Source organism: Microtus ochrogaster, linkage group LG10 (genome assembly GCF_000317375.1).
Source record: "Microtus ochrogaster isolate Prairie Vole_2 linkage group LG10, MicOch1.0, whole genome shotgun sequence".
NCBI lineage: Eukaryota > Metazoa > Chordata > Mammalia > Rodentia > Cricetidae > Microtus > Microtus ochrogaster.
Window position 1 is genome coordinate 12,761,354 of NC_022035.1, and position 19,499 is coordinate 12,780,852.

General features: G+C 43.2%; 1 protein-coding gene across 3 annotated transcripts in view; it reads left to right on the plus strand.

The window, feature by feature from the left end:
• St7 (suppression of tumorigenicity 7) overlaps positions 1–19,499 on the plus strand; it is a 243,518-nt gene that overhangs the window by 215,876 nt on the left and 8,143 nt on the right. For all 3 annotated transcript variants that reach the window (XM_026787534.1, XM_026787535.1, XM_005363756.3), the window contains 2 exons: positions 8,464–8,614; positions 17,509–17,601. In XM_026787534.1, the coding sequence (XP_026643335.1) occupies positions 8,464–8,614; positions 17,509–17,601 (244 nt within the window). The remainder of the gene's footprint in view (positions 1–8,463; positions 8,615–17,508; positions 17,602–19,499) is intronic.

The following is a 19,499-nucleotide window of genomic DNA, read 5'->3' on the forward strand; positions in this document are numbered from 1 at the left end:
AGGGAGGCCTCCCAGTAACTGTGTATGCTAATAAACTGTCTGCAGGCCCTTGTTAGCATGGAAATTCATGCAAATACTGAAGCTATTTTCTCCATCTTGGTAAAGCTGATTGACAGAGGAGAAAATTACTTTTTAATCCAATTTAGGAAACAATGTGTAGTGAGTTTTAGCATTTAAAGATACTTGAAGCATGGAAGCAGAAATTCAAAATACCCTGCCAGATTGTGAGATCGTGTATCAATGGTATATTGCAGAAATATTATTTCAATATATGTTTTTGAGCCGTAGTTTTGCTCCAGAGCCTTTTTGCAAGAGAGTAAGGAGATATAATGTAGAAACACAGCCCAAAGGAAATGGGCAGAAAACGGTTTTAAAGCTCCATTTCTCAAGAATAGAACCTCTCTGAGGAGTGGCTGACAGAGCTGCTCCTGCTTACTTTGCTCCTTTCAGGGTTTCCCCAGCCAAGGGCACAAATTGTTCCTACCTCAACCACCAGGTTCCTTGGTCCTTCTCGTCCCTCAGCCTTTGGTCCACTGGCAGGCCTCCACTCCTTGTCTTTAGGAAGTCAGGTATTAACCCCAGGGCATCTTGCATGATAGGACTGGGCCAGGAGACAGGCACCCAGCCCCTAGCCATGTCTTACAGCTTGAGACAGCCTTCACCCCACACACCTTCTCCTGAGTTCTGGGCAGTCTCCTCGGTGCCCTTTTCCTTCTTCGTGCCGGCTTAGGAGGAATCCACTCTAGCTTCAGTGTCCTGGGGAATTTCCTCGGTTCCACAGCTCAGCTTCCGCCTGTGTTCCGAAATACCCGAATCTGTCTCCAGCTTCTTTCACAGATTTCAGACATAGCACCTGAATCCCACTGGTCATCTGTCCAGGACCGTCCTGCAGATCGTTCATCTCTACATGTTACCTTCCCCTGCTAAACCACCTCTTCCGCTGCTGTTGAAGTCCCAGTTGAGGCTGTTTGTGAGTCTGTGTTCCTTGGTGGCACACATCCACAGTGGTACTGCGTTCCTCCTTCCGTGCCCACGTCTGTCAGACACATAAGTCCTGGTAGAGTCCTTTTCTCGCCTACCACTTTCCCCTCAGCTATGACGGGAGCTTCCTAAGGGTTTTCTAACTTCTGCCTCTTTCCTGCTTGTTGCTCTGGCACATGGTACCCTCCCCCATTTCTCTTCAGATCTTAGTCCCCACAGCATGTGGCAGTGATTTTTTGGGTCATTTTAGAAGCTATAATGTGTCCTCAGACGTCTTTCAGGTCTCACTCCACATGTCCCAGGTTTATTCTTTATCATGTATTCAGCATGTCTTTTGTTTGTCTGTTTTACCTTTGAACACCATTCTGTGTCTGAAAGTTTGAAAACCAGAGTGACCCCACAATAAAGGGCATATTCTGGAGGATGCCTTAAGTGGTCTTGTTTCCCTTCCTCAGATAGCAGTGAAAAGGCTGGATTCTAAATGCAAGTTCTGTTCCATGCAACTTGTGCAGCCTTGAATCTCCTGAGAGCCGGGCGATGGTGGTGCATGCCTTTAATCCCAGCACTCGGGAGGCAGAGGCAGGCGGATCTCTGTGAGTTCGAGACCAGCCTGGTCTACAGAGCTAGTTCCAGGACAGGCTCCAAAGCCACAGAGAAACCCTGTCTCGGAAAAAAAAAAAAGAATCTCCTGAGGCTCCGATTTCCCTAGGGATCTTGGGGGTTTGCTTGTCATGTGTTAATGTAGGTGGTTACTCTCATGATAACACTCACATTTCCACAGACCCTAGGTGCCACTTCATTCCCTTTGATGCTTCCAAGCCATTGTCTAGCCTTTCTGGTCTTGGCATCCCTCCCAATCCATGTTTGTAGGGCAAATTCTTGCTCATTCAATCTCTCTGACTCACATCACCCATTTCTATGAACCTCCCCAGAGAGTTCAGTCTCTTTATTTCCTTGTTAAATGTGTTCTAATTTCTTTGCCTGTGTGTTCTAATTCTTGCTCCACTTCCGTCTCCCCAACATGAAGGTTAGGGAGAATCAAGGTAGAGGTATAACATGATTCACATTTATGCCCATGAGGTAAATTTTGGATGCTCCAATCAATATCTTTTTCTTTGGAGCACATTGTGCATAGTACAAGATCCGTGTGTTTGAGATACAATATGTATGCTCTTATAGTTCTTCTTATACCCTTGCATAGTCCTTTGTCTGTGTTCTTGGGGTACTCATTGTGTCCTTCTCTGTCTCTGTTGTGACTACTCTCATGTGTATGAACAAAACATCATGGGTGTACTCACGCCTGTCCCCAGCACCCACCTACTTTGGCACTCTCAGACCTTTCCTTGGGATGTACTCTGGGATTTGTAAGTTTTCAAATGAAGCAGAGCCACTGATGAATAGGTAGGCAGCGCAGGGAGAAACGGGTCCCTATGGCCAAAAATCAGGGCGTGTTTCCATTCAGCCTTCAAGCTTATTTCCTTGTTGGTCAGTTGGTACCCTGTAGCCAGTTTTCATCTCAAATCGGCCTCTATGATAAAACTGCCCACGTGTTTCACCTAGAAACAGACTCAGTTATGTGTAGGTCTAGAAAATGGGCTCCGGGAGCCAGGCTGAGGTCTCCTGCAAGAGCAATAAATGCTCTTAACATATGTTTATCCATATGTATATAGAGAGGAACGTAATAATGTTCATTACAGAAAATTTAAAAAATTAATCTCCCATAATATTTAGTTACTCTTAAATTTTAATCTGTCATCTTCAATGCTTATTTTATTCTCCAAATAATCTGTTATATATAGTATAACAGATTTTTTTCATTTGGCAATTTATCATAACATTTTCAATGCTAATAAATGTTCTCCTACTGTTGGGCCTTGGAGAGTAACTTGATAGCTGTCATCTAGATTTTCTGTAGCTTAATTACCATGTTCTTTTATATTTTATTTATGCCTATATCTTGCTAATGGTTTTCATGATGCATGGTATTGGGCATTCCAGACATGTGAACAAATGAATTCCTTGCATTAATATCTGTGTGAAGGGTAGCTTGCCAGTCCTTTATCCTCAAGGCTTTGTAGGTTTATACCTGGAAAAGGGAAACTTGGCAGTCTGTCACTTGACGTAGATTCTGTGGCTGCTTCCTGACATGTGAGCCAGCCTCTTGCCCATGCCTGTAGGGGTAGGCACCACCTACTCCCAGCCCAGAGCCTTCAGCTCCTCTGTGTGAGCTCTGGCTTTACGTGCTAACGTACTGGGCATAAGGAGCCCAATTCTGACACAAATTGACTTTGAAAAGTTGCTTCCGAAACCTTTAGAAGTGCTGCTCTTCAACGTGTGGTTGAGCATCTGGGAAGGAAGTTAGAGGTAGGATGCAGGCAAGATAGCACAGAGTGCTGACTTAGCTAATAGAAACCAAGCCGCTAATGTAGACAGGCAGAGCGTGTTCTCTGATTTGCAAAGTACAGTGCGCCTAATTGATTTCTGCATACTTGTGGATAGGGATCTGCCCTCTTCCATTTATTTTTCTCTTGACAAGTAGGATGTGAAATGTTGTTCCATGCCTTTTTAATTTAAATGTTGCACATGTTGAGACTTGATATTGCCAGCCATTTAGAGCTTGGCCCCAAACATAGCACATTGTTGTTATTAGCCTTCATCAGCTGGTTACAGCCAACATTCTGTTTGGAACTCTGAAGGAGTATAAATCTCCTTTATAGACATAACCTATTCCTGCCATAAAGTAGATGCAGTGAGAAGGCAGAGCTAAGTCTCCTTGGTGAGTTGCTTTCGTTGACCTCATTAGATTGGCTAGGTCAGGAGTGTTCACATTGGGAGTGTTCTTGGCAAGTAAGGTTTGAATTTAAGTTAGCTATATATGTGTGAGGTGCTTTAAAGGGAGTAATGAGAAATTAACACAAAGATAACAAGTTCATGTTTATGAGGCATTATGAGACCAAACCCTCCAAATAACACTGAATTTGTTTTATGTTGGCCCTCTGAGCATAGGGCCTACCTTTAAGTGCGGTTTGTAATACCCAGTGAGACTACATTGGAGAAAACTGATTTTTCTTTTGCAAGTGGTTGTCCATTGGAGATAGCTTCTGGGTTCAGGCTGGGTGCTTGTGTCTACTGCAGTGTCTCAGCCCTGGAACTCCATCTCAGTTCCTGTATACCTGTATAGGCATTGTGTATGTTGTCAGAGGCTCATACATGAGTTCACATGTGGAGCAGCCCTGCTGTGTCTAGAACCCTTGTTTCCCTGGTGTCCTCTATCTCCACTGACTCTTACAATCCCTTAGCTTCCTCTTCTGCAAAGGTTCCTGAGCTCTAAGGGCAGAGATTTAGAATTGATTGTTCCTGGACCTCTCAGTAGCTTGGGTCAGCTTTGGGTCTTTCTATTTATTTCTATCTGCTACTGGAGGAAGCTTCTCTGATAACAGTTGAACAGTACACTGATCTATGAGGATAAAAGAATAATTACGAGTCATGTTATTGCTATATTCCTTTAGCAGAACAGAATATTGCTATATTCCTTTAGTTGATTTTCCTGTAGGTCCATAGCCAGTCTATTCTGAGATTCTTGGCAACCTGAACAGTGTTTGCCATGGGTTCTAGCTCATGGAAGGAGCCTTAAATCGAATCAGACAATGGTTGGTTACTCCAACAACGTTTGTGCCACAATTGTACCAGTGTTTACTGCAGACAGGTCACCATTGTAGATTGAAGGGTTGGTAGCTGAGTTGGCAGTCACCTTTATCTTCTGGTAGCATGCAGAGTACCTTCCAGTACCATGAACACTGGTCATTAGGAGTATAGGCTCTTGGTAGCCACCACTCGGACTTCTTGTTCATTGAGTTATATGTAATGTGGTCTAATCAAAGTCACTCCCATTCCCTCTGCTTCAATTCCTTTCTCACCTCCTTCTACCGTTATCTTCTCCCAACATGATGTCTTTGTTTCTTTCATTTGTTTTTCCTCCCACTGAATCTACTGAGTGCTGACAGTATGTTTTTGGGCTAAGAACCATCTACTGAAGCACAGGTAGCCTTTCAGGAGCCACACCCTTGAAGAAAACTAACACCCCCTACCTATGGTCATCAGTCTCCAGTAGCTCCACAGCTGGAGTGAGGCTTTGTCCTCACCTCCTTCCATCATGTTGGGATTTCTGCCTGGTTTGATCTTGTGCTGGTTTTGTGCTCTTACAACTATCATGGGTCTATACGCTCTGCTGAATCCTGACAACAGTTTTGCTATAGCCAGTTAGTGCCTCTGGTGCTATAATCTTTCTGCTGCCCTTTCTTTGATGATGCCCATGACGTAGGAGGAGGTATGGTGTAGATGTCACATTTAGGGCTGAGAACTCTGCAGTCTGTTATTCTCTGCATGTTGGCCGATTGTCAGTCTCTGTGTGAATTGCCATTACTGATAAAAGAAGATTGTCTGTTGAGGTTGGGAGATGCACTGGCTCATTGGGTTAAGGACTAGTTATTATGACTCAATTTAATACTGGTGGAATAAAAGTAATAGATTCTCTTCAAAGCCTGTCTAGTCAAAGGTTCTTATCCCTGATAGCAGTGCTAGGCACAAGTTCCATTTAAAAATTGGTTTAGTTATTTGTACACTGGAAGCTCCTGGCTATAGAAATTCTGCCCAAAAGAATAATTCTATAACAATGGCAATATTCTTCAAAGTTCCCAGTGCAGTAATCTTTAGCCACATGCAGCACTTAAGGATTTGAAACATTGATCCTGAACCAAAACTGAATTTTAATGCTTTTTAATTTTAATTTAAGTAATGACATAACCACCAGCTAGGGCAGTTGACAGGACAGTCTGAACACTCTACCCAAGTCTTCTCTGCCCTATATCCTGGTTTGCTTTTGGCCCACAGACAGGGAAAATGTGTATTAAAAGCTGTTTTACGAGCTTTTCCTAGTCATAGAAATAAAAAGAAAATGGTCTCCCCTTTTCCCTCACCTCTGTCTGCTTCTCTGCAGCCTGAGAGAGGCTTCACTCTGCCAGGGTTGATTAAACCAGTTCATTCACCTCTGGTTTATTCCAAGATTTATATATCACTTTCCTTAGTTTTGAAGTTGACTAATTGACAGGACATTTATGAATAATTACTAAAAACTGAGATGAAAATCTTATTTTGATGCTCTCATTAGATAAGATTTGCTCCTCATTAATTTTGCTGAAGAACTGATGGTGACAAATGGTCTTCCTATGCATTCTTACTCTGAAATAATATAGTTCTTAATACTGTATGAGGTCTAGATCCTTCTGAAGACCCACAGCCTTGGGGCTTTATAAGATTATTATTGGCGGGCTCTATTAAGGTAACAGAGTCATGAGGTGATAACCATCTATCTCTGAGTACAAAATATGCCTTTGTATTTATAGTTTAGTTAATTTAATTTTGATTGGTTGGTGTTTGAGACAGGGTTTCCCTGTGCGACAGCTCTGACTGTCCTGGAATTCACTTTGTAGACCAGGCTGGCCTCAAACTCAGAGATGTCTGCTTGCCTCTGCCTCCCAAGTGCTGGGATTAAAGGTGTGTGCCACCACCACCCAGATTTATGCTTTTATTATAACTATACCGCTAGTTGGATTGATAGCATTATTTTTCCCCAGACAATTTTTGTCTTACACTGTTTTAAGACAAAATATCGGAAGAAATCTGTCACCTCTGGGATCACAAAAAGCCAATGACCATAAGTTCTTTTGTGTTCAGAACATAGCAATAGCAAACAGCTTCTCTGTCCCAGCCCCTCTGAGAGTGGTGGTTACTCTTTTGCTGTTCTGGGTATCTCTTTCCCAACTCCATTCTCTTCCTGCGTTAAGGCCAGAGGCTTGGAGAGCATATGTAAAATCACACCCAAATTTTGGAACACCTTTCTTTCTGAGCCCAAACCCCCACATTAATCCTCCTGGCTCCTGCTGGGCCATGTGCCCTGACAACAGGAGCCGCAGAAAGGCAGGCATTGGCGTCCAAATTGTCAACTCCCTGCTAGAGGACAATGAGGCAGCAATAGCTGTTCTGGCCTCTGTTGTTGTATACGAACTCTTCTGTACGTTGTGTTCTCCCACAGATCTCCTCTGATAGAAAGAAACCGGACAGTCCTTTCTACATTTGTAACATGTGGGCCTGCTTGTTAGGGTTTCTGTTCTGCCCAGTTCCCATAGCCAGTAAGTCCCAAAGAAAATCACACAGAAGCCTACATAAGTTATAAATTGATTGGCCCATTAGCTCAGGCTTTGTATTAGCTCTTATAACTTATATTAACCCATTATTCTTATCTATGTTAGCCACATGGCTCAGTACCTTTTTCAGCAGGGCAGGTCGCATCCTGCTTCTTTGGTGTCTGGACAGGACTGCGGAAAGAGCTTCCTTCTTCCCAGAATTCTCCTGTTCTCATTGTCTGGCCTCTACTTCCTGTCTGGTTGTCCGACCTATACTTCTTGCCTGGCTACTGACCAATCAGTGTTTATTTAAAACATAATTGACAGATACAGAATTGTTCCACATCATACACTAAAAACCATAAACTTGTCATAGGATTTTTGTTGTCTTCACATCATGTTAGTTAAACATATCACTATGATAGTAGTGGTAGTGTGGAGTGGTGGGGAGATGTGTGCACATGGTATGTTTGCCATGATAGTAGCGGGGCGGGGGGGGGGGTGCACATATGTTTGGGATGGATTCTAGAAGGAAGACTGTGAAGAATGGGGTGCCAGGAAACTGTTCGGAGTTTGCTCGCCTCTATCCTTTAGGAAGTAGAGACGGATAAAGGTGGAAATTTAGAGCTCTCTTAGTGCCAGAAAAGCAACACCCGTTCTTGCCCTGTCCCCCAGGTCCTTTGCATTGAATATAAATGAAGAGATAGAAATTCCTGTCCCTCCAGTCTGTGGGAAATATCTAAAAGATCCTGTCAGCTTAGAGTCTGTATTTAATTCTCTTGGATCTTCCTACACACAGGCTGACACCCTCGTTGTTCCCACATCTGAGCATCTATATCAATAGGTTTTTTTTCATAAAACGAAGTCCTTTTTGATGTATCTGCATAGAAAAAAATACATGGGTAGTGAAACTCAATGTCAAATCTCTTCAGTGCAGGTTGTTAGCCATGTGACTGTTGGATTTCATGTGTCTGTCATATGTGTTTTCGCTGCACTTACAAAGCCCTGCCAAGTTCTTATGTCTTCTATGTTTTCCCGTTTGCATTTGAGCCTGTATTTATTCTTTGAGTAGAATATTTCATCTTACGAGTCTCTGATCTTCATGGAAGGAAACTAGTGCAAAGCTAATCAACTGTCAGCAAACTCTGGGTATTGCTGGGTGTCTTAGCGATTGCCATCCCATGTAGCCGGCTTGATGAAATGTCTGATAGTGATGGTCTTCAGGAAATCAGTCTGTGTCAGCATTGAGTTCCTAATCACTGCATATTAACACGTCTGTCTCCTGCTGTTTTCATTCCAGTATCTACTAGAAATGAAAAGCTTAATCCTCCCACCAGAGCACATCCTGAAGAGAGGAGACAGCGAAGCAATCGCGTACGCGTTCTTTCATCTCGCACACTGGAAGAGGGTGGAGGGGGCTTTGAACCTCTTGCACTGTACGTGGGAAGGCAGTAAGTCATTTTTTTTCCCCTTTAAACATTCTTTGAGAACATAAAGTGCTCGACCTATTTATGCCACAACAGTTGATGATGAACAATGAGAATACGCGTGTCTGGTTTTTGTTCCCAGTGTGTCACATTATCAGGGCAGTTGATTATGTGCTGCTCACATATCCCCAGAGATGAGGGGTTGCTGTGGTGGTGCCACATCTAGGTTGGAAATGCACCTTCCTACAAGAGGTCAGTGACTCTGGGTACCCTGAAAGCCCTCTCTGGAGATCCGCACAGCCCCTCGACATCACAGGAACCTTTGCCTTAGCCTTAGACCTTGTGCTAGATGCTGCTTGTCATTTCAGACAGTTGTAGAGTTGGGTGAGAGCCACAGTGATCCCACACCGAAGTAAGAATGATCATCCACAAAAGCACTCCAGATATGTTTCAAAACTAGCAACAATGCCCATTCAACCCTGGTGTCCTGTGTGGGATGTGGTGGCCCCCGTGAGTAGTAAGTGCCTGTTCGATAGATGGAGGCCTAAGTGAGCCCAGGATGCCCTCCACGCTGCCACTGCCGTCATTCTGTGTAAGGGAAGCAGGGTCTAATGGCAGGTGACAGGTACTTAGCTTTGTGCTCCTTCTTATCTAGTGAGGAGGAGTGAATGGCCGCTTGTCCCCTGTCTGGTGACTCTTTCAGAAGGTGGAGTAACTGCAGGAGTCAGGTGACAGATGAACAAGTCCTGAAAGCCCGGGCAGCAGTAGAAAAAAGAACACAGTGTGAAGAAACGGCAGGTTGTAGGGTTGGTACGAGATGGTAAATTAAGGAAAACAGAGCCAATTTTCTTTATGCTGTTGGATAACATGTACTGAAACACTGTTAATACCAATTTAAACAAAATGAGTACAACACATAGCATTTCTTGTAGAAAATCAAAACAAAGAATATTTGAGTCTCTGGTAGTTTTTTCCCAATTTCTTCTTACTTTGATCAGGCTCACAAACAAGCCTTTTTAATCCTTTTTGTTCTTTATCTTTTCTGCTTCCATTTTTACTTTGATAAGCTTCTGTTCCTTCCTGTTCCTGCCCTTTCTGTGACCCAGTAAAAATCCAGCCTGGTTCAGGAAACGACAGGGTAGTAGCAAAGAGGGGTGGGGCAGAGGGGCAAATGTAAGCTGACAAGATGAGTTTCAAAGGTGGCTGGAAATGTTTTGTTTAGTTGCTTTGAATTTTTTTTTCAGATAATTAGCCAGTTTTCTTTATATAACTTTCTGTTTATAACTTGAAAGATGTTGACCTGCCAATGCCTCTCACTCTGTTTAAGAAGTATGGTGTCTGGGCGAGTAGACTCGCTCCAGAGACTGGGCCTGTGCACAATGTCCTCAGGCTTTTGCTAAGCATTGCTTGTACTGGTCTCTGTTGGAGCACAAAAGAAAATGTTGATTAGATGTGAGAAAGACTCCCAAGAGACCAGCAGAAACAAATACGAGACATTACATCTCATGTCAAAGACTGAATAGATCAATTGGCTTAGCAACTAAAATCGTATCTATAGCTTGGCATCCTGAGAATAATAGTGGAAACTTATCAGCTGGACCTGATTGATAAGATCCAACCCATTGGGAAGGACCCAAAATGCTACAAAGCAGAGGGTAATAAATACACGATATGAGGATTGACATCACCATAAAAAAATTAAAACCCTTTGGAAAACAACTGGACATTGTTGGGAAGTTAGTAATCAATTAGCAACACTGAGTTTCTCAGAATCAACAGGGAAGGGTCGAGAGACACGGAGTGACATGGTGGACTGCCAAGTTAGGCAGAACAGAAGTATTGGGCATTAACCTCAAACCACATGGACAGACTACTTTAGTGGAATTAAGGGGTGTGAATTTTATATACAAAATAGTAAGGTAAGGAAACTGGATTCCTATAGAAAACATCTACTGGGAATTTGATACTTACAGATAACATATCTTGTAAAAATCGGATAATGACACCAGCCCAAATCAGTCACAGTGTCATCCGGTCTCCAGAGAGAGCCATGGTAATGAGCGTTAGAACACGCTCTGTGCGTGTGCTCGCTGTGCACCGACCACACAGGAACCCTGAGGAGTGTCGTCAGACCCGGATGCTGTTCAGTTGTCTTGCGTTTACATCTTTTCACTTGCTGACCTAATAGTGTTCTAGCCGAGGGAGAGCGGAGATGGTCGCGTCCGTTCTCCAGCAGGAGAGACAGTGGCGAGAGCGGCTGGTCACTTTGTAGGCACCGTTCAGACAGCCAGGCCACAAATGCAAGACTGGTTATCTATGAAGCATTTGCTTGAATGTTACAATATAGATTGCATCGTGACATATAAACCTCATAGTTGATTCTTTTCTAGTTTAGAAAGTTAGCCATCCTGGATAAAATTACATTTTGCTATCTATTTCATATTGGTTTAAACATTTCAATAGGAATAAGATAATAAATACCACACACACACACACACACAAAGGAAAGAAACGGAAGTAAATTTACCTGACTTTAGTTACTCCTGCTGAGTTGCGGGTGCACTTTCATTTTGTTCTTGATATTGGTGCTCTTCAAATTTTGTGCACCTCACATACGTGTTTTCAATAAGCAAAAGATGTATATGTATTTTATGTATATACTTATGTATATAAATACATATTTAGGGAAAAATCTTTCACAGTGAGTTTTTTCAGCCATTCTTATTTATTTATTTATTTATTTATTTATTTATTTATTTATTTATTTATTTTGAAGATACAGGTCTCTCATACAATTTACAAGAAAGAATTACTGCTCCAGCTTCAGATACTTCTCTGCAATCTTTGGCATTTTTTCCATATATGTAACTTTTAAATTAAATTAGGGGTTAACATCTCTGTGTTTTAAAGACTTAGTTTTATTATTTTTAAGTTGTGTGTGTGTGTGTGCATGCGCGTGTATGTGTGTGGCCACAAAGTGGCCAGAGCAGTTGAATCCCCCAAATCTGGAGTTATAGGGGGTTCTGAGCCGACTGGGTGCCTGATGTGGGTGCTAAGAACTGACTAGGGTCCTCTTGAAGAGCAGTTTGTCCTCAAAACCAAGGAGTTTCCAGCCCCATAGTGTTTTAAATCAGAAGACTTGGATCAGAATCTTGGCTCACTTGCTGATAGTATTATCTACTTTCCTCACTTTGGAAACTGTAAGGCCATATGAAGTAGAATGTCCTACCCTGGATGTCCCATGTTGGTGACCTCCAAACCTGCTGCAGCTCCTCTAAGATGACGGCCGATCACCACCCCTCCCTGCAGCCTCAACAGAAGAGCCTGCAGTTCCACAGTGTGCCACTTGGTGGCGCCTTTTGACATCTCCAGCCCTAGAGTTCAGGTTTCCTTCTCTGAGTCATTTTCTATTTATTCTGAAATGTAAGGCCATTCCCCAAGCCCTCCCAACTCATCGATGTTATTAGAAAGCACGCAGGAGAGAAGATAACAGAATCTGGTTCCATGTTAAAAATGATTGTTACTCCAGTTGTGTTCTCGAAATCTTTAAAAACAAAACAACCTTGGCTGTGTCTGAAATGTTCATTCGGAGCTAGAAATAAAAGGATGGTTTTTTCCTTTCAGTGAATTTATCCATGCTAGAGAAATAGTTATTCTTGAGAATTCAGTGGGTTTCGCATCAATTAAATTGACCCCCCCCCCCCCGCCGCCTTTTTGTGAACTCCAAGTCTGATGTATAACAGAGGTTGTGTTTGAAGCATATGGTAGTTAAAGGGGGAAAGCACCCTTGAATCCTCAGCCACAATACATCAGCATTTCAAAGATTTCCAAAATGTTTGATTCATTGCTCTCCCAGGCCCTGAAATTACACAATATGCCCTCAGTCAAGAAAATTAAGAAAGGGGAAGAGTTTCGACTTTTTAGATTTTGTTTCCTGGATTATTGCACAGCTGCTATCTTATCACAGTGATGTTTGTTTCAGCCCTGCTGGCTCTGGTTGTGCTCACACACGTGCAGTACTGCAAATAGGAGCTGAATATAGAGATGGCGTGTGAACTAAAGACTCAGCTGAGTCTGCCCCGGTCAGGCCGTTTATGGCGTCTGTTTCAAATGGCAGATCTGTTTTCCCTGTATTCAGTCCTGGTGCATCCTCAGCTCTTTCCCACCCTTCTTCCCCAGGCTCTCCTTTGATAGTATGTATTTTAGAAAGCATGGTTGTGTGTTGACCACAGCTGGGAACTTTAATTTTCTTGTTCCATATATCAGAAGGTGACTATGCCATGGTAAATCACTTGGCCTTTCTTTGTGTCTATATTTTTCTACCTAACCAAATAGAGCTCTTTATTTTCTTTTGGGAGCCCCTCCCACAAGAATCCACTAAATAATGTATAAGATTTGGAGGTGGTGTTTTTGAGGGAGACGAAGCAGAGTGTTTCCTTTGAGAGGAGAAAATGGCCCATTGTTGAAGCCTAGGATGAGATTATGATTCTAATTTATTCTCTTTGAACCAAATGGCAAATGCCCTTCACTGTAAGATGTGGTTCTCGGGGCATTTCCTCTAGCCATACCTTTGCTTCACAAGGCTAGTACCTTTTGGACTTCTCCCCGATCCTTACCCCCACCCCTAACAGATCTGAGGATACAGTTTGTGATTTGTGAGAAAGTGGTGATTAAATCAACAGTAGCCATAACTGATGCACTGACGGCCGGCCTCCAGATATGGTGTGATGGAGAGCCAGCCTGATTCTGAGTTTGCTCGTTTTAGTGACAAACCATAACTTGGAGTAACAAATCATGACATGGAGTGCCTAAAGCTTTGTTTAAGACTCAGGCTCATCCTGTGTTTCCAAGGCCACCCAGACTCGAGAGCGACCTTGATCATCCTGCTTCTGTCTCTGGAACAGTGTGGCAGGCAGTCTCCTGTAGTCTGGCTCGGTTTTCTCTAGTAGAGAAATTCTGGGTTTTCCTGAGTGCCTTGAGCAAACAATTATTGAATTCTTCCTTTGTAACAGGCTGATACCAAGGTGAAAATGTTTTATAAGAAGCATTTGTGTGTGTTACACACATTTTCCACATACATTTTTATGCATACATGTTCATAAGCAACTACACATGTATTTGTGTATATAGGTGGCTAGAGCACACAGGCTATCATGGCTCTAGGAGCAGAGGATTAAAGTGCTGAGAGGCACTAGTGAGTTAGGAAGTTCACTGTAAAACCCTAGAATTCCCTCTTCAAAATTAGGACAAACCATGCTTAAATCCAACCAAGAAAAAATGAGTTTTTCAAGGTCAGTTTACTTCACTCTTGTAGTTGAAAGAATATGGATCAAAAGCCAAGCTTTGATCTCCGTCTTTTCCTTAAGTCTGCATTGAAATGACTAATGAAAGACAGGTGGCCCCCGGCTCTTACTTGCCTGCACTCAGGCATGGGGCATGAGACTTGCATTTTGATGATGACTTTCTGTTGCAGCAGCTGCAGGTCTATCTGTTAGCGCACCGGCAACCCTTCGCTCTTTGTGCTCCCTGATGGAAAAGGCCAAGCCTTTAGGTTCAGTGGAGCAGGGGGAGGAGCGTCCTGGCCTGCACAGGGCAGCCTGGCGTGGGGACAGGAAGTTCTTAGCTTACCTAGCTTACCTAGTACAACTGTTAAAAGCACACACTTTTTGATGGGGAACTAATGATAACAAGGAGAGCTGGGATCCACTCCCAATTCTCTGTATTATACATAATAATGTTCTGTCTGAAAGGAAAAATATTAAACACATGTCAGATAAATATGAAAAGGTATCTTCTATCTATCTGTATAATGGGTAGGGTGACAATTCATTATTTTCTCAAGTTCCCCCCTTCTGTCATCTGTGGTTCTGTTGATACCCAAGCTCCCCTGACCTGCACAGCACTGAGCAGCTTGGAGTCCCGGAAGTGATCCTCTAGAGAGGGAAGGGGCCGGGTACATGAGTCGGAGTCAACTGTGTGGGATGTTTCCCTGTGCCCCTAAGTGACTCGGGGCTCCAGCTACACTCTGAACAGAGGCATCAACACCGTCAAGATGGGAGGGTGCACACGAAGTGGGAATGTCATTTACATACTGTGTTTCAACTGCTGGTAGCTTAGGTTTCTTGCTTAGTTTGGAGTCAAATATGTGTACAATTTTAACTTATCTAAACTATGTTCCTCAAAGACCTTTAGGAAGTTCATAGTCATTTGTAAAATAGTCATCTCCAAATGATCTATTTCTATCCTCATTTAAGCCACTAAAGAAGTGTGTTCTTAGGCCTTACGCTAACAAAATCTCTGGACGTTCGGTGACGGAGGGCTTCAAGGCTCGTCGAGCCGGTGCCTGCCTCTGTGAAAGGGCGAGTGGTAGGAAGGGAGCTGGCGATGTGTGCCACGCCTCTTCCCACTCTGCACACTCCCGTTCTCATCTCAGTCTTATTGGACCCTGTGCAGTAGGGTGGAGGAAGGATAGAGTTGCAAGCAGAAATTGTATTTGCTTTTGTTTAGTGAAGCCAAAACTTAATATTAGTTTATGAACTTAATGTAAATGATATCTGACATGAGAAAAAGAGATCTTAAGGGTACCATAAACATGCAAGAAACATTTATTATATACTCTCAGAAATTGTGTATTAGCAAAATCTCCACCCTTTCTGAAAGAGATGAGAGCTGATTTTTAAAATTTTTTTTTTTTTTAAATAAAGTGATGCATAAAGTTCTCTGTGCTTGCCAAGTATGGGAGGAAGGATTCTCATCCGAAGATGCCAGTCCGCCATCAGGTTTCTATTGTCAAGCACTGTCAAGAGCTTGTACTCCTAATTTCTCCTTTAAAAATGATTGCCTGAGGCCGGGCGGTGGTGGCGCACGCCTTTAATCCCAGCACTTGGGAGGCAAAGGCAGGCGGATCTCTGTGAGTTCGAGACCAGCCTGGTCTACAAGAGCTAGTTCCAGGACAGGCTCCAAAACCACAGAGAAACCCTGTCTTGAAAAACCAAAAAAAAAAAAAAAAAAAAAAAAAAAAAAAATGATTGCCTGAAGTGCAAACCAACTTCAATTTTGAATAAAGTAACTTTTCACAATTAATCGCCCTTATGGAAACTGTTTTTTTTTTTTCTTCTTGTGTCATATGAACTTGAATACATTTTAAAACAGTAGCCTGGGCACTTGTGGAGACTGTGAGACAGACCCACAGAATGGGCACGGGGACGCTTTCAGAGAAACTGTCATGTATGAAAAGGTGTATTGAAATCCTGCCATATTGCAGCTTACATGTTAAAATAAGTGCTCCCCAGAAGAGATTTTAGTGAGTGGATGCTATACAATTACTGCAAGGTTTTGTTTGTTTTTTTGTTTGTTTTTTTTTGTTTTTTGTCTGTTATATTGTTTGTTTTCATTCTTTCTCAAGCTTAGTTCTAGTGGGAGAGATGTTGGCTTCCTCCTCAGCATTTCAGAGATTTAACAACCCATGACAAGACTCTTCTGTCACTTGTGCTGACTGGCAAAGTCATCTTTGTTTGTGTGAAAGGGTCTGATTGAATAGGGTGAGTCTTCCATTATAAAAAGAGCTAAAGTCTGGGGTGTTTTTTTTTTTTAATGTTTTAATCTGTTTAAGAGGTTTCTGTTACAAGAAGAAAATTGATAACATTTTTTACCTCAGCAAACTGGCTCTGCTTTAAGCCCACATTTATCGTGATTTATATTCTCCGTGGCGATGTGCTATAACCTCCCAGAGATACCACTGTGGTGTAGATTGACCACATTCCAATGCTGGAATCACATACATACTGTTTTTACTTTTAAATACTGTTCAGACACCAGAATAAATACCATATGTGCACCGATGCTGGTTACAATAGGACCTTGTCATTTCTTGTGAGGAAGAACAGGCTTTGTTTCTGATTCTTATTTGAAGGAAGTATGCAGAAGACAGATATGTACATTGACAGCATTTTGTGAAGACTTTGGTAATAATAGGGCTAAGGATGTAGCATGATTCCTTGAAATGTAGCATTTACAACCATAAATATTGTTGCTCGTTGCCGCCATCCCTCATGGACACGTGTCCAGGCTAGGACTGCTAGCTGGTGTTCTCAGGGTAGTGGATGGCTTTTCCATTCCGCATCTACAGCATGCAGCCGTTAAAGGACATCTGCTGAAGAAAAATTAACTCCGCGAGCGCTGCTCATAGGAACAGTGAGACTAACATGCTGATGACATTGCAACAGGGAGAATAACACACTCGATAATGGGGATGGATGGATTGATTGGAAAGCCATAATTCAGCGTAAAGCCTACTGTCACCCGACGCCACAGACACAGAATTTAGGTGGCCTGACATCATCAAAACATAGACAATCAATCTCTCTGAACCATTTTCCCCTGCATAATATTGAAAGATTTAAAAGTTTCATAAAGTTTAGAAATTCTTCTCAAATCATGTGTCCTTAAGTTTTTGTATTCGTCATCCTGGTTGGAGTTGTAATCCACTTAGGCATAGTTTTAAACCAGATGCAGCAGAATGCCCTTCATCTTTGTACAATCTGCAGCAAGCTCCAGCAAGTCAATCCGTATTCACTTCTGAGAAAAGCACTTCAACCCAGGTGTGCATTGCCGTTGACTGGGCTCTATTGAGTTAGTGCTTGAAACATTTTTATAATATTTTATGCATGATGAAACCCTAGGTACTGATACTGATGGTTCCCCTGTCCTTCTGCACTCTGTCCGCACCCAGCTCTGTGAGTTTTGTCCAGAATATGTAGTTTGAGACGGATGTGAGAGCAACGCTTTGCAGGGCTCCGTGGGCGTTTCGTCTGGCACGTGCCTCTCTCATAGGAAAGAAAAGGCTCAGAAGTTCTGATCTGAGGTTGGGAAGCTAGGAGATCAATACAAGCCTTTACTGTGCTGTCTTTCCTTTGTAGCTTTCCGGATGATCCCGTACCCCTTGGAGAAGGGACACCTCTTTTATCCATACCCAATCTGCACAGAAACAGCAGACCGGGAGCTGCTTCCCTGTGAGTACCCCCTCTGCAGCCTTCCTTTCATCCAGTTGGGGGACATTACAAAAGATGGGATGCAAAGAGGTGGTAATGATTAGTGTTGAGGGTGTCCTTATGAAGTTTCTCCCAACCCCTGGCCTTATTTGATAGCATATGTGAGGAAATGAATGATGGGAATGGGTTGGACTCCCTGCTTCTCCAGCTCTTTCCAGATCCATCAGAGGGAAAGATGCCAAGGCTTGAAGTTTAGCAGAGATGAGTTATCGTGAGTCTAGCAGAGATTGATATCAACACGCAGAGCACTGATGGAGAGCGGCCTCTCTGCAGGCTGGTTTGTTATGGAAACTTCGGCTTGGGCTCTCCTGCAGGTCCCAGGTGGTCTGTACAAGCTGGGTTTGAAGATGAAGAGCTGATGGCTGATGTCAGAGGGAGCTACAGTTGAGTCACGGGTGGGAAGGCAGGGCCAGGTCACTGGCGTAGCTGCCAGAGGCAGAGTCCGGAGTGGAGAAGGGTGGTGTGCTGTCCATGGTGATGCAATGCTCCTGACCAGACAGTTCTGTGAGCATCTCATGGGCTGCAGAGTGAGCTGGCTGACATGTGTAGAGCACACGTGTGAGCTGAGCCCGTGTCATGGAGGGCAGGATGCACACCCTGCCCTCGAGTGCCTGAGGAGCTCACAGCCTAAGGGCCACACGACATGTGGAAAGTATTATTTTGGTTTACTGTAATACAACATTGTTTTGACAACCCAGGCTAAATAGCTATTATCCAATCAGACCGAGTGCAAGGATCATGTCCAGGCTCTTCATGTGGTCCTGACTTGGGAAATACTTTCCTCCCTCTTGGCTTCTCTCTCTCTCCCCCCACATCTCCTTTTTCAATCTTTTTTTCCTTTTACTAGCACTGGTTACATCAATATCTAATAGCTATAGAATATATAAATATTTTTCTAGAATGGCTTTGGAGAGCTGACACGTAGTAAAATCACAGGTACCAGCCTTACTAAGGCAGTGGTGAGTGGTAGCAACCGGATACAAAAGTTCCTGCTGCCAGGAGACCAGGCGATCTGGGAGTGCGTCACCTGTTTCCTTGCTAATGGCCCCAGCCTGTGCTTCATGTTCAGAGATCTGGGAGAGCTCTGTGGTCAGAGCTTCATTTCAAAGGCATCTGGTGCATCACATGACACTAAATTTGATTTCAGAAATCCCCATGTGGGGCCATAATTCACCTTTTGACGACCCCTTCAGGGAGATCTTTATTGAAGTTTCAGTTTTCTGGGAGGAAGGCAGTCTTCTGAAAAGCATGGTGTTTTAAAATGTTTTAGTTGAAAACAATTAAGTTTTCATGGCTATAGATTAGCTACTAACACCACATTCTTAAAAAGCACCATTACAAAAAAGAAAAGTGTGGCTCAGATGCATTGACATGGGTACCATGTTCAAGTGTAGTATCTATCGCCCCAGAACCTCTTAGAGGGTTGGATTTTGAGACTGAGATGGAAAGAGGTTTAGTTGTTGTAGACACTACTCGCTCTCTGAGAGTTAGAAGTGTGGTTGCTTGCATAGTAGGCCCTAATGCACTCTGCCCCAGGTTCGTCCCTTCAGGGGCTGACTTCCTGGGTATGCAGGGAGGCTTGCTTTCACGTGCTCCATGTCTCCTGATAGACAGTGTCTGGTCTTTGTTTTCAGTCCTGCTGATTAGGGCTCTGAGTAATAACCTTCATGGGCAGTGAAGGATCAGTAGTTTGTATTTTGATGGGGGAATGGGTCACTGGGATCCTGTTGTTTCTGGTAGCAGTGCTGTGACCCCACACTTTCACAGTCCCTTTTGCCAGGTCTCACACAGCTGGTTTCCCTCTTCTGGGCATACAGCTCCATCGCCCTGGCCAGCATCTCTACCAACCACATAGTCAC